The following is a 23,249-nucleotide window of genomic DNA, read 5'->3' on the forward strand; positions in this document are numbered from 1 at the left end:
AGATGTGTCTGCATCAGTACCTCACTATGAATCTGGGAAGTACCAGTGAACACTGTATGCACAAACACATGTAATTTTTGTGTTTAGTAATAATAATGTTCACCACTCCTTCCACTGATGTTTCAGAAGGCTTACCTTTAAATTCCAACCACCTTATCGTGAGAAAGCCCAGGCTATGGTAAGTGCACTATGGTGTTCTAGCTCAGAGCCCCAGGTAGTCTTCCAGATGGTGAATCTATATATGTGTGTCTGAAGTCCCAAAGTGTCCACTCTTGCCCTGGCATTGCAGATAGACAGAGGCAGGCCATTCTCAACTCTGCCCTATTTGAATTCCTGACTCAGTCCCCTAAATCTATGCCTGACAAGAGATTGATTGGAGTCACTTACAGCACAGCAATATGTATCTGTTATGCTACATTTGGGGTGCCTTTGTGACAAAGACAGAGAACTCACGTGTACATTCCTTTTCTCACCTGTGCAACATACTACGTATTTCATTAAAAACTTGCAGGCACAATGTCTTGTCTCGTTTCCATTATTTGCCAAAACACAGTTTTGCCTTTCATGGGTTATGAAGAAAAGAAGAAAGGAAGGTAGAAGGAACCTCAACACAGGGGTACTGGCAAGGACAGTGCCACTCCTGGAGGATGGTGATGCGACAACTGTGGTGACAGCTGTGTCCTCTGCACAGCACCACAGATTCTACTCTGCCTGGGAACCGGTGTGTTGTGTAGGGTGGGCCTTATGCTCTAGTAACTGGAGCTGTGTCTATCCTCATTGTATTCCCTATAAAGTGGGCTCTGACTCTAAAATTTAAAGTCCAGCTGGACTGTGTTAAGAAATTTTTATTGTTTCCTTTGGATTTGTGATGAAAGCACATAAAATTACAAGTGGAAGAAACATCATGCCACAAAATTGCATAGAATGAATACAAAAATGTGAATATGCATTTTAAATAATTTGAGATAGAAGAACCCAAATATGTACATTTTAAGAGCATCAAATCCTTTGCCCTCTTTTTCTTCTTAAAAGGCAAAAGTCACAATGTTCAATCCATCACAAATAGTATTAACACAGTGCGTAAGGGCAACATTAAATTCAAAGGAATGCAAGCAATGGCCCTTTCTTTTGGAACGTAATTAATGACTGCTTATCTATTACAGGAGTATTCATTAATGTATGGTGGTACTGAAATGTCAAAAACCAAAACACATGGCATTTCATTAGAACTTTGAACACTGATTTACACGGCCCAACTACATTATTTTTCAGTAGTTTAAAGGTGTCAGGGACACAGTCTAATTTAATGCATGACTCTACTCTACTTTCTACTATAGGAAAAACCACAGTACAGAATTTCACACATTAAACAAAGAACAAGGCAAATACATAAAGGCACAAAACTGCACATCATATAGACCCCTTTTCTTTACCTTTGTCTATTTTCAAGTAATATTAATATTATTAATGGATAGTAACACGGTAGTTTCAATGATGCAAGATGCACAGTGTTACACACTACCCCACAACTGCAAAAAGTGTCACTGTACAGATATAAAAATGTGATTACAGTAAATGACCAAATACAAAACATTGTAAAATGACTAGATAATGAAATCCAGCTACCAAAACAGGGTTTGAAAGTCAAGGTTATTCAACCTCAGTCACTATGTGGACAAGATAAAATCCAATGTTCTGCAATAGCCACGACTGTGTTTGGTTATGGATGCTGTTATTGATTCTCTCTTCTTCAATGTTCAACAGTCTATAATTGGGTTTGTAAAATGCAGCATTCCATCTGGACCATTCTCACTTCTTTCTGAGTAATGCCTTTCCTTCAAAGTGCAAAAGTAGTATGGGTTACAAAAGCTCTCTCTTCGATGGAAGGTAAATTTTAGTGAATATCTAATTAACACTCTTGATTCTTCAGATAAAATACAATCATCTCTGAAGGGGATGTGATTTTCCCCTTGTGTCTCACTAGATTTTTTTTTTAATCACTGTCATGGTGTTTGAAGCAAGCCTTCATTTGGATTAAAACTTAATTATGATCCTAGTTATTGCTTAAGGTTAGATAAAATCATTTCCATAAAAAATATTAAATTCTTGAAACACAAATTTCAGGACACAACTGGATTTTGCATTGTAAAATGCTTTGCTAAATTATAACCAGACAGGTTCGCTTTAAAATAATAATGAAGCCATGAGCATGTCATTGCTGGGTTTTAATGGTCTTTGTCTCACTCTCTAAACCATATTTTTCTATATAATTATTATTCCTTAAGACATTTTAATAATGTTTTATTAAATTTAACATGATATAATTTGTTTCTCTTATTCCCCTTAAAATAATATAAAAACTCAAAAAGACATGACTAAGTGCAGTAAGTATACAAACTAAAATATAACCAAAGCTTTATTATTATTAGAATATAATTGAAATTAATCAGTTAAAATTTATTGAAGATAGTAGTAATACATTTTCACTCTATTTCCTATGCATTTTTTCATATTCTGACCATTAAAACAACCTCAAAATCTGATAATTAAGATCCAATTTTGATCCTACAAAATATTTTTAGCAAATTTATATTCTAAATTCTAAGTCTATCTCAAGTTATACCAGTAAGTCCATAAACTGATTCTTAGCATTTCCATATAATTTAATATCCATGTAACATATATATTTGACCCATTTCTTCTCTGTCCATGAATCCCTGAACTTGCTTTTAAATCGTATGGAAGAGATTTGGGTCACTGCCAATTAATAAACACACATGTACACTCATGCGTATGTATGTGTGTGTGCATTTATGTAGCTGGGTGCATACATGTAATATATACATGGAGATAATGTGTATCATTTATACATGTGCATTTAGATAAATATTCTATTTTACTTTCTACAGTAAAAATAAATGAGCCACAAAAAATTTCTGACAATAAAATCACCCACTGGAACCTGTTTAGTCTTGCTGAAATTTTGATTAATACACATCAGCTCAACTCTTATTCAGCACAACAGACCCTTTGTAGCCGTTTGATCATTTTAGGACAACAACCAACAGATAACAAAAGGTGTGCAGCCAAATATACAATCCATACAGATAACAGTGAAATGGCTTTACTGGGTAATGATACAGTCGAATGATATTTTGTTTTGTTTAGTTTAATAAAAGAAACCAGCTTACATGAGTCACTATGGTAACTAATAAAGCCATGTCAACAGCAAATACAGATGCCTCTATGATAAATAAATTAGCAAACTGCAAGCCACCTGTGCTTGCAAAGCAAAGGATGGAAACAATTTAATATACATATTAACTTGAAAACATGGAATTACGGGGCAGTTAGGGAAACAATGGTGAAATTGGGATGTTCCATAGTGCGAAATGAGGCTATGCACTTCTCAAACTATTTCTATTACTTTGAAACACTTTACACCAGGGCTTCAGATGAAGACATGAGCTCAAGTTTTCTTCAAAGAAGACATTGTCCTTCATTATATGTTCCATGGAGCCTGGGAGCTACCTGCTTTTAATTCTCTACTGGAAAGAAAAGAAAAATCCTGCATACATGCACCCTTCTCTCTAGACTGGCAATAGTTTCCACATGACAAATGGAACTGGGGTATGGGGTCTCCACACAGATCCTTCTGAAACTCTCGATTTGGTGTGGATTTCAGGCTAAGGGGTGGTTCTCAGGAAGATGGCCCTGGGCAGTGATCTTTGTCCTTAGAGTCTGAAGGAGCTCAAGCAGCCGTGCACAGCTGGAAGGCCCTGCAGGAACATCACAGAGGAGTATCAAACTCTCTTCCTTGGTTTTCTCCTTCTACTTCCTCACTGGAGGGAGACTTGTGGTTCCCCTTTCCAGGGTCTGAGGTCAGGGAAGGAGGGGCAGAACCGTGGTTGCTCTCTTCACTGATCTTCCCTTTCATGGCCTCTTGTACGAACTCCAGAATCTCCAGGGGCAGTCTTTTAAACTTGTCTTGGTATTCTTGTTCCAGATCCATTTGCAGCTGAGAGACATAAAGAGAAGACAAGGTTTGAGGTCGTTTATATTTCTCGACTCACTTATATAGAAACTCTTTCATGGAGACATGTGATGGGCCCAGAGAGAAAACATAGACTTATGATGCCATTCATTGGTCATCTGCAGTGAAGATGAAAACTGGTTTAGAAGGACATATCATTCATTCATTCACAGCTGAACATTAAGTCCTGGTCACGTGTACTGTAGTAAGCCTGAGGACTTGGGCGAAGACAAGCACGAAGACAAGCACAACTATAAACACAGTCACATACGTTTGGGAAAGTTTATAGCAGGACTGCATAATGATTGAAATTCTTACACTTAGGGACTGAGTAATGTCAACAGCAGGAATTGTCCAGGTCAACTATGAACAGGGCTGAGGGGCTAAGGTGACTGTGATGCAGAGTCCAAGGGAACTTCCGGTTGAGGCTGGGAAGCTAAGGCTGAGTTTGTTTATTTTTTTTTTCAGTTAGTATCTCTCTGTGTCTCTGTTTCTGTCTCTCCCCTCCCTCTCTCTGCAGGACCTTATACATGCTAAGCAAACAGTCTCCCACTGATCTATATCCATTAGAGCCTTTAACCTTTCACGAAAAGCCTGGAGAAGATCTTTCAAGTGCACCCTACTCATTTATAACATTAACGTTTGCTATGACTCCTTTTTATGGCTTCCTTATTTCCTTTTTCACTGCAATTTTTATTTGTCTTTTAAACCTTTACAGTTGCCTTTTAAATGTCTTCTATTTTATTTGTTTTATGCCTTGGAAAATTGGAAGGCCTTTTTAATGTCAAGGAAGTCTTCCTTCACATACAGACTTCTGCAGCTGCCTTCCTTAGACAGGGGTTGTAAAAGCATGTTTCTTATACAGAGGTGAAGTGAGGGTGCCTGTAGCAGGGAGGAAGTCTCTATTGTCTGTGCCCAAAGAGAACTCCAAATTTAAAACATCTTATGGTCTTCTGTAGACAACAACCCTTTCCTGCCTTCATTTATTCTTGAGGCAACCCTTTTTAATGGCACCTAGGAGGATGAGGCAGGAGGATCACCACAGGTACCAGCCTAGCCTGAGCTACACAGTGAGTGTAAAAAATATTCAAGCCAAACCCAGAAGGTCCTCAGAACCCTGAAAATGATCCTAGTGTTTGTCAGCATTTTAATGTACACTGTGGGCCTCGACCTTGGTTCTCATTCAGAAGATGTGGCTGGGCCTAGCTTCTGCGCACTCAGCTGTTCTGCACTATGCCAATACAGCTGGTTCACATTAGCCAAGCCTCCTGTTCTACTTTTGCCACATTCTGGCTGTGTATCCACCATCTGTAGCAGCCAGTGAAGCCTCCAGGCCTTGGCCTTAATTCTTGGACTTTCCACAGTGAAGTAAGTCCTCAGAACAGCTGTCCTTGTGGCTCGGAACTTTTTTCTGGACATTGTTGGCTACTTTATAGCATCCACCAGCTCAACTCTTTCACTATTGCTTTTAGGGCCGAGATTTTCTTATCCCTTTCTTTCTTTCTTTCTTTCTTTCTTTCTTTCTCTTTTTTCTTCCTTTCTTTTTCATTTTTCTAATGAAAAGAGACCTCAGCTATTCAATCTATGTATCTGTGTGTAATCATCTCTGTAACTCAAACTCCCAAAATTTTGAAATACAGAAAATGTTGGTAAATCTGTGGTAGTTGTCCAGATTGATGGATATAGGGCTATCTGTGGTATTTGTGTAGTCCTTCTTGTGCCCTCCCCTATGTATTTAACTGCAGAAAGGTTAATTTGTGTGATTAGAGTGCAGATGGAGCAGGCCTTGGGAGTGTTGCACTCATGGGATACACATTGTCTTTCCAAACAAAATCATTATGATTTCTACAAAGCAATGGGCCATAAGGATGGCAGATAATGGATCCTGGATTTTGGTGAAGACCCCCTCTAACACATTTATCAAACAGAGTCTAAAAAAATGGTTGAGACTAAGGATTCAAAATCAACTTTCTCCCCTCTCAAAGAAAATACATGATATTTATGTGTGTATGACATATATGACATATGTGTGTATGGAGAGAGGACACACAGAAAGAGAGAGGAAAGAGAGAGAGAGAGAGAGAGAGAGAGAGAGAGAGAGAGAGAGAGAGAGAGAGAACTCTGCTGGATCAGTAACGAAGGGTGCTCACAGCCCAAAATTCACAGGACTCTAATGAAGCAAGCACACCATGAACACAGCCCCCAAATTCTTTGTCTGGCTCACAAAAATCAGTGCAGCATCAAAGACAAGAAAACAATTGTCCTTTCATCTCCCACTGATGAATCAATCCTAGAGAAAATATGGTTTGCGTAGCAGCTCAGTTGTTTGCAGGGAATATGTCCCACCCTGATGACTGGTCCAAAGTCCTACCACTAGTTGTCTCTATCGTTCACAGACTTCAATTCAACTCACGTGTGATTAGTTTCATTTCTGAGCAAATTAAGGAAAGGAAGAACAGCACTGGATCCTGTACTCTGGACACAGAATATGGCCACTTTTTTTTTATTAGGGTTGATGGGTGGATCTTCAATTATGGGTGTGTAGGACCTGACCTAGCAGACAGACTCTCGTTAAGATGTTGCTATAAGACACTGTAGCATTTTAGAAATATCTCATCATCATAGTAGTCATCACTGTCATCATTTAAAAGAAAAAAATATGAGAAAATGTCAAACAGCGAACAGTTTTTAAAGATGTTGGTAATTTGATTTCTGTAAAGACTTAATTTTGATAATTTAATTTTAATAATGATGCTTAACAATTTGTAATCATTGACCTAATTGTGGCTAAGTCATACTGGACTTTTCCTTTTATCACAAGGTAGAAGAAGATTTTTTTTTTCATTCTAAACTAGGTCACTGTCTCACAGTTTTGATGAAATACCATATAAGCTATTCTTTGGAAAGTCATTCAATTATTAATAAGCTAATTTCAAAATTGTATTTACTATTAGGTGTCAAGTTAGATACTTTTCCTTTCCTTTTCTATAAATGAATGCTTTGTTCATTGTAAGAAAGTATAAAAAGTATACAGGCAAATTTCTGGAACCATTCCCAGAAAGCCCCATCCAATTGGAGCTAGTACGACTCAAGGAATGTTGATTATAGGGGCCAAGAAAGTCAAGAGAGTGAGGATGGCAGGCTGTGTAGGAGGGGTGAGACTAGAGCAAGGGACTGGAGTCAACTAAAGGTAGTGCCAGCAATTTGGTTCTCAGATTCTAGTTTCTCAAGAGAAGACAGAAATGGAAAATTTGCTATGAGAGTTTCTGATTTTTTTTTTTTTTTTGGTCAGCAATCAAATAAAGTAATATTTACCAGTCCAACAACATTTTCCAACACTGAGTAGTAATCTAGTATTATCTGTAGGAAGGGAAACAGGTCTGTCCACCCCAGGTTGAGAGTGGTGCTCTCAGGACCCCTCTTCAGAGGCTGGCCTCCCGGTAGCAGGTGCTGGGTCCTCACAGGTGGGTCCAAGCGCAGTGATGGGGTTTGAAGACAGCTACTGGTGTGTCACATTTGAAGACAGTGAACTCTGAAGTCCACAGCAGGGCGGTTTCCCTTCACTTAGATTCTGCATTAACCTGGGCTCTCCTCCGACATCACTGAGATGGCAGACAAGCCCAGGTGACAGATCTGCTATCATCTTCATTCCATATCAAGTGGACAGCAAGCCCTTTCTCCTGCTTCCTACAGTTTCTGTGCTGCAAAGGACCTCTGCTGCAGTCTCAGCTACTCCCAGATGCCAGCCATACCACGACCAGGGCATGAGTTCCAAGATCAGTCTGGTTAAAGTACTAAGGCCTCACTGCACAAAGCTGTCCCTGTTCCCCCAGGAGACAACATTTACGTGTATTTATTTTGTGTTACAAGTACCTATTTGTATTTAAAAAAGATCCCCAAATGTATTTTAAGACAAAAACAAACTGACAAAAAGAAACAAAGTAAAGAAAGAGAAGGACAACATACATAGCCTTCCATTGGGTAAGTCTACCTTTGGGAATGTGGCTTAGCAGTCAAGGGTAGATGGCCAAAGCATATGATGTTGACTGTTTGTAAAGGAAAAACAAATATACGATGGCAACAACAAAATACACCCTGATGTCAACCTTCACTGATAATCTTAGCTTTACCTTTCTTTTCTTAGTAAACATGCATTTTCTACTATCTTTCTTTACAATATCTGCTGAGTCATTTGAAACTATTTTAAACATTATGCACACCACATCAGGCATCACCTGAAAATGATATTTTTCTTATATAAGGCAGTATCTTAATAACTTGCAGGAAAATACAATTAGTTATTCAAATTTTTCAAATGTCATCTCTTCCCAAACCTTTCTAGCTTCTTTTTAGATTAGACTCTAGAATTCGTGTGTCATATTTGTTACATCTTTCTCCTTTTCCCCATTTCAGGTACTTATCACTGTCCTGGGTTTTAGAAGTTTCATCTAATTTTTCTTACTGAACACTCACATTCTGAGTTTGTATGATAGTTGCTTGCACTGTCATTTAAATTGGCACTTGACTTGTCAAGAATATTCAACAGGTATTTATTTCTATCTCTTGTTATCAAGTTTGTGGGTGCTTAGGTCAGCTGGTTCTATTATCAATCATGTTATTTAGTACCTAGATAACATGGTAACTGCTGCACCTTGATTTTGTCAAGACATGGTTTTGTTCATTTAATTGGCAGTTAGCTCTGCTTTGAGGTCAAATTCTAGATATTTTTAGAATTTTGGTAAACACACACACAGAGAGAGAGAGAGAGAAAGAGAGGAAGAGAGAGAGAGAGAGAGAGAGAGAGAGAGACTCACACACATACACACACACACACACACACACACACACACACACACACACACACGGTAATCCTTTGCTATTCATGGGAGGTAGGTAGCAATTTCTAACTAGATCACATTTAGTTGGTATTCCTTCATAATGAACAGCATGACCCTGTTTCAAAAAGTCAAACAATCACCAGTGTGTACCAACAACTTTCCACCTACACTATTAATTCTTTCAAAGGCAAGGCAAGGGTTAAAGGATTTGTTCTTTTCCTTTAATTGCACATTTTTCTGAATGAGGATTTGGGGGAATAATCATCTTTAAAGTTACATGATTTTTCTTCTTTTTCTTGTCCTCTCCCATCTCCATCTCTCTCCCAAGTAACAGCAGGCTGCAGATAAAGCTTTTTTTTTTTTTTCTTTCTTATTGCTTGGATTTAAATATTTAAATAAGTCCTAACAATTTTACGTTCCTGTTTGTTTAAATCAAAATTCAAAGGTCTGGTGTGTAACAGATGATGGGGAGGGGAGAGCTTCCAGGCTAGCTCTGAGGTCTGTTGAAATGTCCTTTTGGTTTTTGAGTGTTTAATTGAGTGTGTGTGTGTGTGTGTGTGTGTGTGTGTGTGTGTGTTAGATGCCCAGACACTTTTGTATGTTCGCTGCAGCAAATCTGGAAGCAGTTGCTCTCCAGGGTAACTTTGGTTCTTCCCGTGAAGGCTTTGTTAATGCCAGCCCTGGATCTATGGAATATGACACAACCATCACAACGCTATTATGATAACTGCAAAGTCCACCTACATATGTGTACACCTTCTGTGAATATGACAAAAATTTTAAAATGTAGAACTACTTGGAAAGGAATCAAGAACATAAACTTCATGGGGAACCATGAATACTTTTATTTTTTTCTATTTCAAACTTTCAGATAAAGTGATTGATTGATTTTTGGCATGAAAATATCTTTCTAAAATGCAAACCAAATCTAATATCTGTTTTAAAAAAATACATGGGAGGAAAAGGCAGAACTCTGGATGTGTGGTGTAATCAATGATTACTTCAGGGAATATGGTGCTCTGGCCTCCACTTCACCAGTTGGATTAATGGATATTTAAAACAACAGGAAGAACCATCCCCCAAAACATTAATAGAGTGGGTAGTCTCAGACTTAGCTTGAGCAGCCTTGAAAGGCCACGTCTTATTTTTAGAATAAAAGCACAGAGTGAGGTTAGTCAGGTTACTCAAAGGTCATTCAAAAGTACCAAGTCAGCAAAGCAGGTCATATCATGTGTCCTAACCACTCTACTTTTCATTTCTTTTCCTTTAAGTTCTCTTAGAACAAGTTACTGTGAGACTGTCCTTTTGTATCTAAACAGCAACAAACACTAAATAAAATAGAACAATGCCATGTACTTACACTTCTGTCTGGGTTTGAATATAAGGAAAGAAATTACTAAGTCATGAAAGTAAGAAAAGTCCTCCACAGTAAGAGACTCCTTGGGGAGCAGAGTAGTCTTAATCCTTCTGTGTTCTACTGGAATGTGAGAAGTCCAGTGTAAGGTCAGAGGTCTCTATCTTTGAGATGAGAATTAGTAAAAGGGATATGGAGAAAGAAGCTAAAATGATTCATGGGGCCTATGGAAGAAAAATATTTGTTAGCATCTTGCTGTTCATTACAAAGGAATACTAAGTATGACATAGTTAGAAACTGCCAGCTACCTCCAATGAATAACAAAGAGTTACCAATTATATTTTTTAAAAAAGGTATGGAGGAAAAATATTTGCCAGGGGAATTGGAAATCAGAATCAAAATGAAAAATGAGTACGATTTTCAAATTCAAATTACTGATGTGAATAAGGAACCCAGTGCCAGTAAATTTAAACAGAAACTAACTGTTCAGCAATTATTGTAACCTGTGAGGTCTTAGCAGAGAAACATCAAATTCAGACACTCTGGATTCCCAATCCAGGAGGGAGCCATATAGACAAGCAGGTACCAGTGACCATGAACATCCCTAGTGCCATTCAGCTTATGTTGGACCTTGTAATTCAAAGTTGCCATTGGCAACAGAAATCTGAAGAAGGAACAACATGATGATCGGTACATTTCTAGGTCAAAGTAGGAAATACTTGAGACATGGCATAAATAAATTAGAAGAAGAAAAGACTTTAGGGTTTAAAAAGGAAGGAAGTAAAACAAAACTGGGCATCTCATGCCACTGTGGAAGAATGCAGTGAAATTCACAAGATAAATTTAAGCTTATCGGGACATGATCATAGGACATATTTTTGCCAAAATTTCCCAAGTAACTACATTCCTTGTAAGCAAGAAAGTTAAGTAACTTTCATCTTATAAGCAAATAACTAGCAATAGGGTTTATTGTAAAGGAAACCATGAATTTACATTGTCGTCCAAGAGTCACATAGGAGGATAATTCACCAGCAAGCTAAGATCCTTCCTCCAAATTGATATCGAATGTGTACATTAAACAAAATTGACCTTGGGAAGCTCATTTTATCTACTTGAGTTTCTCCTGTCTCATACATAATTTTAATCTTATTTATTATGTTAGATAGAGACAGAGAGAGAGAGAGAGAGAGAGAGAGAGAGAGAGAGAGAGAGAGAGAGTAATAGTTAATAGTATATGTGTGGGCGAGGAAAGATTTTCAGGAGTCTGTTATCTCTTCTACTTTGGGTTCTGAGGATTGAATTTAGGTCATTAAACCTGTTTGAGGAATGGTTTTACCCACAAAGCTAACTAACTGGCCCTTCAATTGTCTCAAATATAAAAAGAAGATTTAATATACTGATACCCTCTGGCTACTGTCCCCAAGGTTTAAATGAGACAGACCATGGTTTGCATATTGTGGTTGCTTGGTAATGAGTAGAGTTAAATCTTATTTCTAAAAGGAGATAAAGAACAGGATTTGTACACTTACACATCTGGCACCCTGCCCACTAAGTGGCCCCTTCTCTTGCAGTTACATTCCTTGGGTGGCTCACTTGGCCAAGGCAACATGATCTTAATTCTTCTTGGATTTCTTTTCTCTGTTTTACACTGGATTCATACTGATTATTGAGTTTGGTATATTTATCAATAAGTAATATTTTTGAGTGGTTTGATGCAATAGGCAAGGAAGCTAGTTCTTTTGTGTGGTTATGTGTGGAGAAAATATGTTTGGCTGAGTGGATACATCAGACAAGGGTAGGTCTACGGACTGGCAATGAAGTCTGGATTGTGACCTTGAACTGATACTGGAAGCACTCTTTTGAGAAGTTTAGAGTTAAATGTTGGTTCTCATTGGATCTATCAATAGCCTTGTCATTATCATATCTGGGGTGGAAATCCTCAGTGTGCTCCCTTTTCAATAGAACAGATGATAAGTGACATCTCCCAGCAGACAGCTCTCTATCTTAAATTCCCATTATGGTGCTCTACCTAAAGTTATACTGTGTATATAAATAGTTGATTCTTAGGCTTTGAATCTGCTCTGATATATATAAAACTATAACCTATGGTCTATTTATTTCATATAGACTCAGCTATAGATCACAAGTGAGCCCCACATACTCTGTAGGTGAGACACATTTAAAAAAAAAAATAAAAGACTCCATGTAAAAGACACCCTCAGCAACCTTTAGTGTGTCTCTAAAGTTAACGTAAAAACTAAGGATCTAGCATTTGTTTAGTTTCAGGCTATGAGCCTAGTACCAGACCTGTGACAGGTGGTGAAAATCCGAATTTCTGACCAGCTCCCAGAACATGCAGATGTTGCTAGTCTTATCATACTTTGTAGAAAATTAGTTGAGACGATGGTCCTCAGACAGTTTTCTTCTGTTGAACATTCTCTCCCTCCCCCTCATTATTTTGGGAAAATATAAAGAAACACACATACACACAAAAAAACACTTCTTCTAAAAGACTTCTTTCTGGTCAATCTCTCCATTATAGACCTCTGCAGTTTGCAATACTTATGGTTGCTTTCAGAGCGTTCACTGGGACCTATGGGGAGAGTGAGAGCAGGCAGAGGGAGTGATGCTAAATGCAGAGGGATGAAATGGGAGGGGCCAAGGACGAGGTAAGCAAAACACTAAGTTGATCCAGAGATTGTCAATAAAAAGAGAGAAAATAGAGACTAGGCATCACATGATTTTCCCAAACAGTCCCTGATACGCCTCTACACACTGGGGTAGCTCTTATATGAGTACTCCCACTTACATCATGGAAGGAATTTGCTCTTCAGGTGACAAAGAGCATCAGGAAGTTCTAGTGCCTTTCTACTCAGCTGCCCCTTCATCCTCTCTTCACTCTCCATTTCTGAATTCACACCTCCTCAGACGTTACAATTTCTTAACACAGCCCATACTTTAGACTTCTGAGCTTTGAGTTGCCTTTCAAATTTTCTTTTGCAATTATCTCACAGGCACCTAGAGATTACTGCAGAAACCTTGGAGAGGAATGCTAGCAATTATACAGTCAAATCCTACAAGATTTCAAAGTCTTGGAAAGGGACTTCTGCAATTATATAGTCAAACCCTTTCCTTTTACTAAGTGCAAATGTGTGGCCCAAAGTAGTTAGTGGTTTCTAAGAATATAGGGCTCACTGGTAGCAAGGCTACCAGAGGATCTAGTCTGTTCTCTTCTGTGGTAGACTGACTAGATGGCTGGCCATGATATTCCACTCGTTTCTGTATTTATAATCTTTACCTATAATTACGTTCCTCATATTAAAGGTGCAGTATTGATGTTTTGTGTGTCTTTCAATATGAAGAGGCTGTGCGATTTGATTTAACCAGTCGTATGCTATCAGTTATGGCCTAAGCAGAAGCATGGAGAAAGACTCATTTAGCTTTTCTTACAGTGTTTCGGCCATACCCTGGGGTTTATTACAGCATTTCCTAATGGCTTTCATGATTTTTCTCAAAAGTTCTACAGACCTGTTGTAGAAATGTTTGTTTACCTACCATGTTCTATAAATAAGATTCCCACTGTGTGTGTGTGTGTGTGTGTGTGTGTGTGTGTGTGTGTGTGAAGTTATATATGTAACCACATCCTAGCCATTCAATGTCTAGAAGCAACTCATGCTGTAAGTCATGATGGCATACTTAGCAAACTACTTGTTCAGCTTCAGTGCAGTTCCAGGCCTCAGGAGTTTTGTTCTGGCTTTAGGACACTATTCTCTTACAGGACTCTGCTGTTGAGGCCTGAGAACTCTCTTTTGTCAGTGGCCACTTCCTTTGGATTCAACATTATTATGAACAAGGAAAATAATTTTGATTTTGCCAAACACTCCAGAGTCACCTTGTCTAATGGGATGTTGTGATTATACTCTAAATGCCGAAGTACAGATCTATACTCTTTGAAGACCCATGCTTTGGCCTAAGACAATTTAAGAGAACTATTTTGTTATCTAGAGGGAATGAATATTCCCTCCTGTCTTTCATGAAATGAAGGAACAGAAGAAGCTTACCACCAAAGTGACTTAGAAAAGAACCACGACTTGAACGTGAATTCTTGCCTTCTAATGAAGGCTGCACACCCTCCTGCCCCAGTGTGGAAAGTCCTTTATGTGGAAAGACAAACTGTACAAAGACCTTGGTAATTGCATGTGCCAAGGGAAGGTGAGCAAATCATTCCAAAAAGCTTTCCCAAGTGTCCAGAATTTCACAGTTGCTTTCCTAGGGTAAGCGGGGAGTTGTTCACTGAAAAGTGACCCAGGGAAGGGCCCTATTGAACAGTCTTCCTGACATAATGTCCTTGTAACAAGAGGAGGATTTTGTGGAAAGTTATAAGGACTTCTGACCATGGACCATTAGCCCAGTCTATTTCTAACCCCTCACTAGACTTCTCTCTGTGTGTCTGTCATGTTTGGAAGATGCTTGCTTTCTACTCTCCCTGAGCAATTCTTCAGTTTTTAGCGCCTGTTTATTTGTTCAGCTGGCTGTTCTTCTCTTTGCCATTATGAGTCTAATTTAATTTAACTATTTCTGTAAAGAGCCAGAGACTGTAAGAAAGGGCAAGCAAATGGAAAACAGGAATAAGGAAAAAAATCATAGTTGAAAAGGAAAAGTTATTTCAAACTATAAACAATCTGGCAAATTGCTAATAAACAACAAAACACAGACCCAGAAAAGGAATTATAGTAATGTAACGACAGCAATAATTACAATTACTTCTCTTAGAGCTTTTCATGTAGAACAATACTAGCTTCAGAGTGTCTGAACTGAGGCATCACTGGAGTCTGAGAAATAACATGAACTCGTGAATTAGATTTGAGACAAAGCAACAAAGATAGAAGCTTCATTATCTATAGAGAGATGGTAGTGTGTTTCCTGCTTACATCATTAAAGCTGCAAACTTTGACATATACCAAAGTCACATAAAAGACCTGGCAGATTCTGCTAGTTGTCACTAGTATGTAACACCCTTTTTTTTTTTTTAACCTTACTATGAAGAACAAGGACATGACTGCTAGTAGCAATTTATGTCCTTTAGAGAGACAGTAAAAAAGAAAACACCAGAGGATTCCCACTTTTCAACCATGTAAATCCTAAAATAATCAACAGAATGTTTTAAGGGCTAAAAGACTATTCAAAGAAGAATTATAGATTAGGCAGCTATTTCTTTTTCCTGAGAGCTAGGGTTAAATTCACTCTTTGAACTTAATTCCTGCAGGCCTCAACATTCAAAGCAAATCCATGCTCCAGTAAGTGAAGGCATCGAGCTTAGGTTAGCAGTATCCCGGTGAAACATAGACTGTTATTCCTGGATTTGCTGATGGCCTTTCACAAAGAAATGACCTGCCCTTGTGTGGACCTCAGCTAAGGAAAGTCTCATCATATGATCATGCTTGATGCTGGCACCTTCTAAGACCTAGAAAGCATTGCAAGAGTCCAATCTCAGCCCTAGAAAGGACCACTGTCTTGACTCAGTCTGAGCTTTGCATTTAGAAAACATGAAGCAGGCTCTGTCACATGTCCTAGAATGAACTTAGACAAATCCCTGGAGAGATCCCTTCTCTTGATCACCTAAAATTAGTTTAGTCTTTTCTTTTTTCCAAGTGTGTATTTCAAGAGCAGTAAGCTATCGTAGGGTTTTATCAGGATAGATGATTTTGGTGCTTAGAGAGTGAGTATGTCCTAATTATATACTCTCTCTTAATCAGATGCGTATGTCTCCTGTTTAAATTGCTGTGGTTTAGGGTTGACCATTTACAGCTTGATTTGAAAGGGAGCTGGATACTGTTTTCCTGATTTCATAGGCATTTAAAGGATTCTGATTGCCAGGGGCCTAAATTCTCCACCCAGGGTGAAATTGAAAATGAGAATAGAATTTCTTAAGGACAGCAAACTGAAAGTGAGCCAAGTAGAAGGTGTATGAGTGAGGCAGGCTGAATGTGAATTGTGGTGAGCACAGAAGACATGTCTGGGTTTCAAATGCTGGTCTCCCTCTTCCTGATTAGATTACTGTCAAGTGAAATACATGAACAAGTGTGCTTTGTATGTTTTATTTTTCCTAAAGAAAAGGCAGAAATACGAACTTTATATTAAATCTGAGTTTTCAGATTCGGCCTCTAAAATCCACAAAACATGAGACAGGTCAATATACAACTTCTAGAGAATCTTGGGAACATACTACTATATGTGTTTATCTTTGAAGTTGAAAGATTGCTTCCTCACCTAGCCAAGGCCTCTTCATGCAGACATAGGCCTCCATCAAAATCTACACCATTTTCCTTTGACATATGCTACACCTAGCTGGAACCTGTTTACAGTCCTAACTAGAAGGTTCACTGGGATCTGGCTAATCTCACTGCTTAATGTCTTATTTTTTTTTTTTTTATTTTCAAGTTCATTATAATGAAGTTTACTGACTGTAGTAACTCAGACTGAGAAAGACAAATACTCCATGTTCACTTTTATTTCTGGTCCCTAACACAAATCTTTGATATGCGTGAACAGCCTGAAGTAGCTGCAGATCAGGAAAGTAGGAAGGGGTGGAGAGGGTGGGAGAGAGGAGGGCGGGAGGGAGAAAGAGCTGGAGAGAGGAATAGCAGGTTGTGGGTCCTATGAAGTAGGAGTGGGAAAATGTGAAGGTTCAAGCTTGGGAGAAAAAGAGATGGCAATACAATGAAAGGTGAGGGGATAAGGGATAAATAATACTAAGGATGTTTGAAACGGCCATAAGCAAACATTTTATTTTATGTTTACCTAAAATTACATGTCACATGTGTATATGTGCACGCACGTGTGTATGTGCATGACTTGTGTGCACACTTGTGCTCAAATGTGTATAATACATCAATGATATTATCTCACTAGGGGTGTTAATCCACATCATCCTCTCACAAGAGTAGAAATTTCCAGTATAAATTCCAGTACCAGACAAGAGAAACATCCTCTTGAGTTTTGGTAATGGAAGTCTAAGACACTTCCTCACAAACCAATATAGACTATTGCTATTGTTTCTTGGCTACTTCTCAGATTTTGAAGGTAAGTCCTTTTGCTGAAGACAGACACCATGCACATTGAATACAGGACTTGTTGGATGTGAGATGGATCTGACATAAAAGCCTCCTTGCTATAGTCTGGCTCTCATAGTACAGGAAGGTGCTATGCAGGCTGCCGCGGAAGAGAAAAATAACCAATATTTATACCCAGCTGTGATATCCACAAAGCACAATAATAGCCAGTATGGCAAGATACTCCTAAAGTTGTAATAATAATGGTACATACATCTTGTGATTAACCAATCACTATCTAATGGAATTAAAACTTCTTCAACAGGAGAGAATTCATACCTGGCAATATAAACCTAGCCATCTATCCAGAACTGATACGGCCATGGACTTTAGAGGAGAGCCTCCTTATCACTTTCCTAAACTTTCTAAATACAGCTTACATACTTATCCTTATACAGAACAGATTAAGTGTAGCTCTCGCCCCTCATCAAAGAAACTTTTTTTTTTTTTAAAATAGATAGAGACCAGTACAGAAAGCTACAAATGGTCAAAATGTAGAGAACAACTGACTCTGAGGTACCAAGCCTGATATTACATCTACAATACAAGCCTTACAGCCAAGTCTCAGGGAACACTGTGAAAGAGGGGCTGGAAACATTGTGAAAATTAGAAGAGCAAGGAAGATGCTGAGAGACTGTGTCTCCTATATAGGACAGGGAAGCTGAACCTATGAAATCTTAACAGTATGTTAGTCAAAAAAAAAAAAAAAAAAAAAAAAGATCTGAACAACGACATGCCAACATGGATGAAGGGAAACTCACAAAGCCCCACCTTTAAATGAAGAGTTATTGGCAATTGATTATTGCTGAGAGAGGGAGAATCAGTTTTCTCTGGGACTAATACTCTGTCACAACAGCTAGTATACATCTAACACACATAATCTTTGTTGGATAATTTACATTGAAATTAATCAAATGGATGAATATACACTAAGATATTATAACTATTTCTCCTATTCATTGTTCACCTTTATTAGCTAATTTTTGACCATAAGGATGGACTCGTTAAGTTGCTGTAGGCTTTTTTTGCCTATTTAAAGTAAAATTAGAGAATAATGCCAACTATAAATCTTGAATACTTTAAAGCTACTCCACGGCTATAAGAGTGTTATGAAACCCAGGGGCATTATTACTTCACATCAATCATTATAATTTTTTCTTTTACAAGGAAACTATAGGTATGGGGGAAAGTGCTCCTTTCTACATCAGGGTTAAAATATGCGGTATGCACATTTTATGACTGTGGTGAACCTAATTTCATAACCACAGGGTCAGTTCTATTGTAAATCAATTTTAATTTATTATAAATCCCTTTTCCTTCTGCTTGGGTAAGAAGGTACACACAACAAGCAAAAGCTGACTAGTTGCACCTACCTTATTAGGTGTCCATATTCTGGAAAGGTGTAAAAAATTTGGGAGAAGGGTCAGCGTGTGTTTCTAAATTGCTCAATGCAGGAGATTAAAATCCTTTCTGATAACTCCTGGATTGATGCATGGCAAACAGCACAAGAAAGCTATGATTCATCTTACAGCTGACAGGCAAGTCTACTTTGTTCCACTATACCTGGTCTCAGTTGACCACACCAGAGTGAAAGTTAAGCCAGTCTCACATTCCATATGGCATGTACTTGGAAGTGGACAGCAAGCTCTGACCTGTGATTCACTTTCTGCTTACACTTATGCCTTCTTTGCCTTTGCTACTTAGTACATTTCTGTAATTTCAGAAACTCAAGAAGGGGAGGCAGTGGGTGATCAAGAGTATGTGGCCATTTCCAGACCAGCCAAGGATATGTAGTAAGACCTCTTATCTCAGAAAAACAAGCAACAAAAATTCAAGAATTCTAGACAGGCTTTTAAGAACCTGAATATGCTGTCTAGTTTTTATGCTACCAAATATAAAATTCCTTAGCAATTATTCCATGATAAAGCAGAGACTAATAGCCTAATCAATCATAAAATCATAAAATTATTATGTGTAATTTGTTATGTGATACAGAAATGCCATTCTGAAGATATAACAACATAATTCCTATAAACATACTCCTCATGAATTACTTTTCAACACATGCTAATGAAAAATGAGTATAAATATGAGAGGCCTATCACATCAGCTACTCAGGAGGCTGAGGCTCAAGAATCACAATTTCAAAGCAACTTCGCAAGACTCTGTCTCAAAACATAAAAACATGTGGGAGTGTACCTGTAGTAGAACTCTTGTCTAGCATGTGTAAAGTGATGGTTTTAATTCCTAGTGTGACCAAAAAATCAGATGAATAAGACATGTAACAGACTTCTCAGCTGCCCTTAAAAGATTTAAACTTTGGGCTGTCTACCTTTTTGAGAAATGGGAAAATTCCCCTGTTTAATTCTTCCAGTGAGAATGGTTTGAAAATCTGTTAGGGCCTCTTCAGTTTCGCACATTGACAAGGAAATGTGCTTCTGGTGACAATAAGATACAGCACAGAAGTGTTCCGCACAGGTCAGACAAAGCATGTGAGGTTCCATACAGAACTAACAATGCCACCGGAAATTATGTTAGAAATGCAACCTCTCACACTGGCCTTAAACTTAAGAACGCCTAGGAATGAGATTCTGCTTAATTGTGTCTTATTAGTTGGTTCTGATGATGCCAAAGTCTAAGAAGCCTGGTTAGAGCTTGAGGAGAACCTACAGGAGATTCTCAATTATATGAAGTAATGGCAGTCATTCTTATATTTAATGATGATGTCTTCAAAACAATACTAGTGTTTTCTTGACCCTACACACATTGTAACTGTCCAATACAAGGACAATATGTCTATAAGTGAGTCATCACAATTAAATGTTTTCCTTTATAAGAGTTGCCATGGTCATGGTGTCTCTTCACAGCAATAAAAATCCTAACTGAGACAATGCCCCTTTTTCCCAGTAGAAACTGGAGCAAGACTGACCAGTCAAGATGGAGCAGGCCACCATCTTTGTGACTTCTCAGGTGCAAGTGCTTTGCCTAGTTGTCTCATCAGGGCAACAACTTGAGACACTGGATTACAGGAAGCACAATAGCAGATTTGAGAGGAATTATTAACCCTGTTTCTGCTGCCTTTTGGGGGGGCACTCCAATTGTTAAACCACACTGCCTTGAAACCAGGAATTGGGAAGAAGGGAGTTGGGGTTTTTGTTTATTAAAGTTCCTTGTAAAATTAGGTCTTATTTTAAAATCCTACTATTAATTAGGGCACATTTGTTTAATTACTTGTTAAGTAAATTTGTCCCACCAACAGACATACACTCTGAAAGATACACCAGCTGTTTTTACTACTGAAATAGTTAAGCCATGCTATTACAAGAAGCCCTGTGGAATTCACACTAAAAGCCCATAGCACTTCATCTGGAAGGTATTATAGTGAACCACAAAATCCTGGATGTCTATGCCACAGACAGCCTAAATTATTCAAAGGAGCCAGTGGAACTAATATAGCCTCCTACTATCCGGCTTCATATGATCTCTGCATCATTCTAGCAAGGACCATCCATGACCTGTCCCTTTCATTTAAAAAATTCCATTCCTATACAACATCAGGGTTTGATGCCAAAAATAAATGTTCTTTCCAATTATTCCTGTGACTTGTCAGACCGATTAAACCCTGAGTCTTACATAGCTAGACAATATTACCAAATACAACTACATACATAAATATTTGATAGTGAACACAGGAAAACATTATTATGATCACTTGTATACAAGAATAGGCCATGGAGGATATGCATGTGTTTATTGGTGGGATTAACGAATGGAAATTATAGGTGTGGCTGGACTGAATTCACAAAAGGGCTCAAATGACAGTTCAAAAATAGGAAATATAAAAACACATTTGAGAAAGCAGGCTACTAAGGACTTAAGACTTTTCTTACGGGGAAGAAACAAATGATAAAATTTCTGTGAATAAAGAGCCAAGAATTGCTCTTGAAAGGGCTGTGTTAAGGACTAGTCCCTAATTGGATGCCACTGGGAGGCTCTGGAAGTGCAAAGAGGTCATAGGAGGTCTCATGTCACTGGAGAGATACTCTTGAAAATCCCAGGTCACTGTTTGTTCCCACCCCTTCCTTTCTCTCTTATGTCACAGTGGGTCCTCACCCTTTCCTTACTCTATCTTAGGTCACAGTGGAACCACACTCCTTCCTTAGTTTCGCCTTTTCTACTTGGCTACCATGAGGTAAAGAGGCCTCCATGACAGACATTTTGACTGTGATATACTATGCCATCACAGGCCTAGAGCAATGAGGTCAACAGGTCATGAACAAAACCCATTAAAACTATGAGCTAAAATAAACTTAATATTTATGAAGCCACATCTCAGGTATTTGATGCAGTAACAGAAAGCCAAGTAACTTTAGTCAAGCCAAGGCAAAGAACAATGGTGGAACCTGCCAGCCAGCTTGTGCTATAGAGTTAGGATAGTCAAGAGATTGGCAGAAATACAAATATAGACAACTTAACCAAAGGAACATCATAAGGATAACAGAAGCTGACACATGGTTGGTGTAACTCTGTCATATTATCATAATGATATGGCTAAGTGGTAGGAAAAAGGAAGATTTTATTTACAGAGATACTCATAGATGGTGATTATCTTAGGGATAAATCAAACATCAGTTCCTCATTTGCCCTACACATACATTTAGATATTTAAAATATACAAAAGTCAGAACCAAAACTTGGACCTTTTAGGTGATATATATTGGTACTTTCAGTCCTTGGATAGTTAAAGATTGCTCTAAGATGCCACAAATACAACTAAACTAGAGAAGTCTGTTGATTAAATGCAAATTTAATCTTCAATAAAGTGAGAAACTAAATAGGACAAAGATGTTAGCAATGAACACATGTGACAAAAATGGCTTTGAGCTCTACAAGGAATTATTAAAAGCAACAAGGCAACCCACCTTTTAACAAGCAAGCAAAAGACACACAAGCATTTGAATAAGAAGGAATACATTTTCCCAGAACCAAAACAACCAAAAATGGAAAAGGGATCATTGTCTTCACTGACCAGGAAAAGGCAAACCAAGACCACAAAGAGATCCATCTTAGTTGGAAAAAGATCAGAAGTCTCATTTAAATATTAACCACCACAGCGAGTGCCTAGATCAGCAGGGTTCCCCACAAGCTAGTCAGGGAAACTCCATGGTACTTTGGAAGATTGTTTAGCCTCAATCTTTAAACTTGTAGCACTTGTGGGATATTTGTACACTGTGTGAAGATGTATTGCTATGACTGGTGTAATCAAGAGCTAAACAGCCAATAGCTAAGCAGGAGGAACAGGTGGGACTTCCAGGCAGAAAGAGAGCTCTGGAAAGAAGAAAGGCAGAGTTGCCACCCAAACACCTAGGGGAAAGTCGAGGTACAAAATGGAAGAGAGGTAATGCCATGTGGCAGAATGTAGGTTAATATAAATAGGTTAATTTAAGTTGTAAGAGCTAGTTGAGAGACAAGCCTAAGCTATAGGTCAAGCTTCCATAATTCATAAGAAGTTGTGTCATTATTTAGGAACTGGCTGGTGGGACAGAGAAAGACTTGGTGTTACAGGCACTGCAATGATGTCCTCAGTAACCAAGTACAACACATACAGACCATACATTTTAGGGGACACTGCACATGGATACTAATACCATATCTGTTTATTACAGCAATCTCTCAAAAATCATTCAAATCACCCACCTGTAGGAGAAGGGATAAATAAGTATAATAAGTAAATAAGTATAATATGACAAAGAAGGCTGTACAGATGTAAAAAAAAACTAGAACCACATTTAACTGGTACAGATAGACTGTGTATAGATACACTTCAGCTTATTAAAACTTTCTTACTAGTAAACATATAAAAAGGTGTGCTTCTCATAAGTAGGATAGGTTGGCATTTAAAACACCACTAT

General features: G+C 38.2%; 1 protein-coding gene across 2 annotated transcripts in view; it reads right to left on the reverse strand.

The window, feature by feature from the left end:
- Window positions 1-830: 830 nt before the first annotated feature.
- Window positions 831-23,249, reverse strand: part of Plcb1 (phospholipase C beta 1) — a 648,366-nt gene continuing 625,947 nt past the window's right edge. Inside the window, exon 32 of one of the 2 annotated variants that reach the window (XM_051183312.1) lies at window positions 831-4,018. In XM_051183312.1, coding sequence (XP_051039269.1) covers window positions 3,791-4,018 — 228 coding nt within the window. In that variant the 3' untranslated portion in view covers window positions 831-3,790. The remainder of the gene's footprint in view (window positions 4,019-23,249) is intronic. The other variant, XM_051183313.1, reaches the window with a different exon arrangement.

This window comes from Phodopus roborovskii, unplaced genomic scaffold (assembly GCF_943737965.1).
Source record: "Phodopus roborovskii unplaced genomic scaffold, PHOROB, whole genome shotgun sequence".
NCBI classification, from domain to species: domain Eukaryota; kingdom Metazoa; phylum Chordata; class Mammalia; order Rodentia; family Cricetidae; genus Phodopus; species Phodopus roborovskii.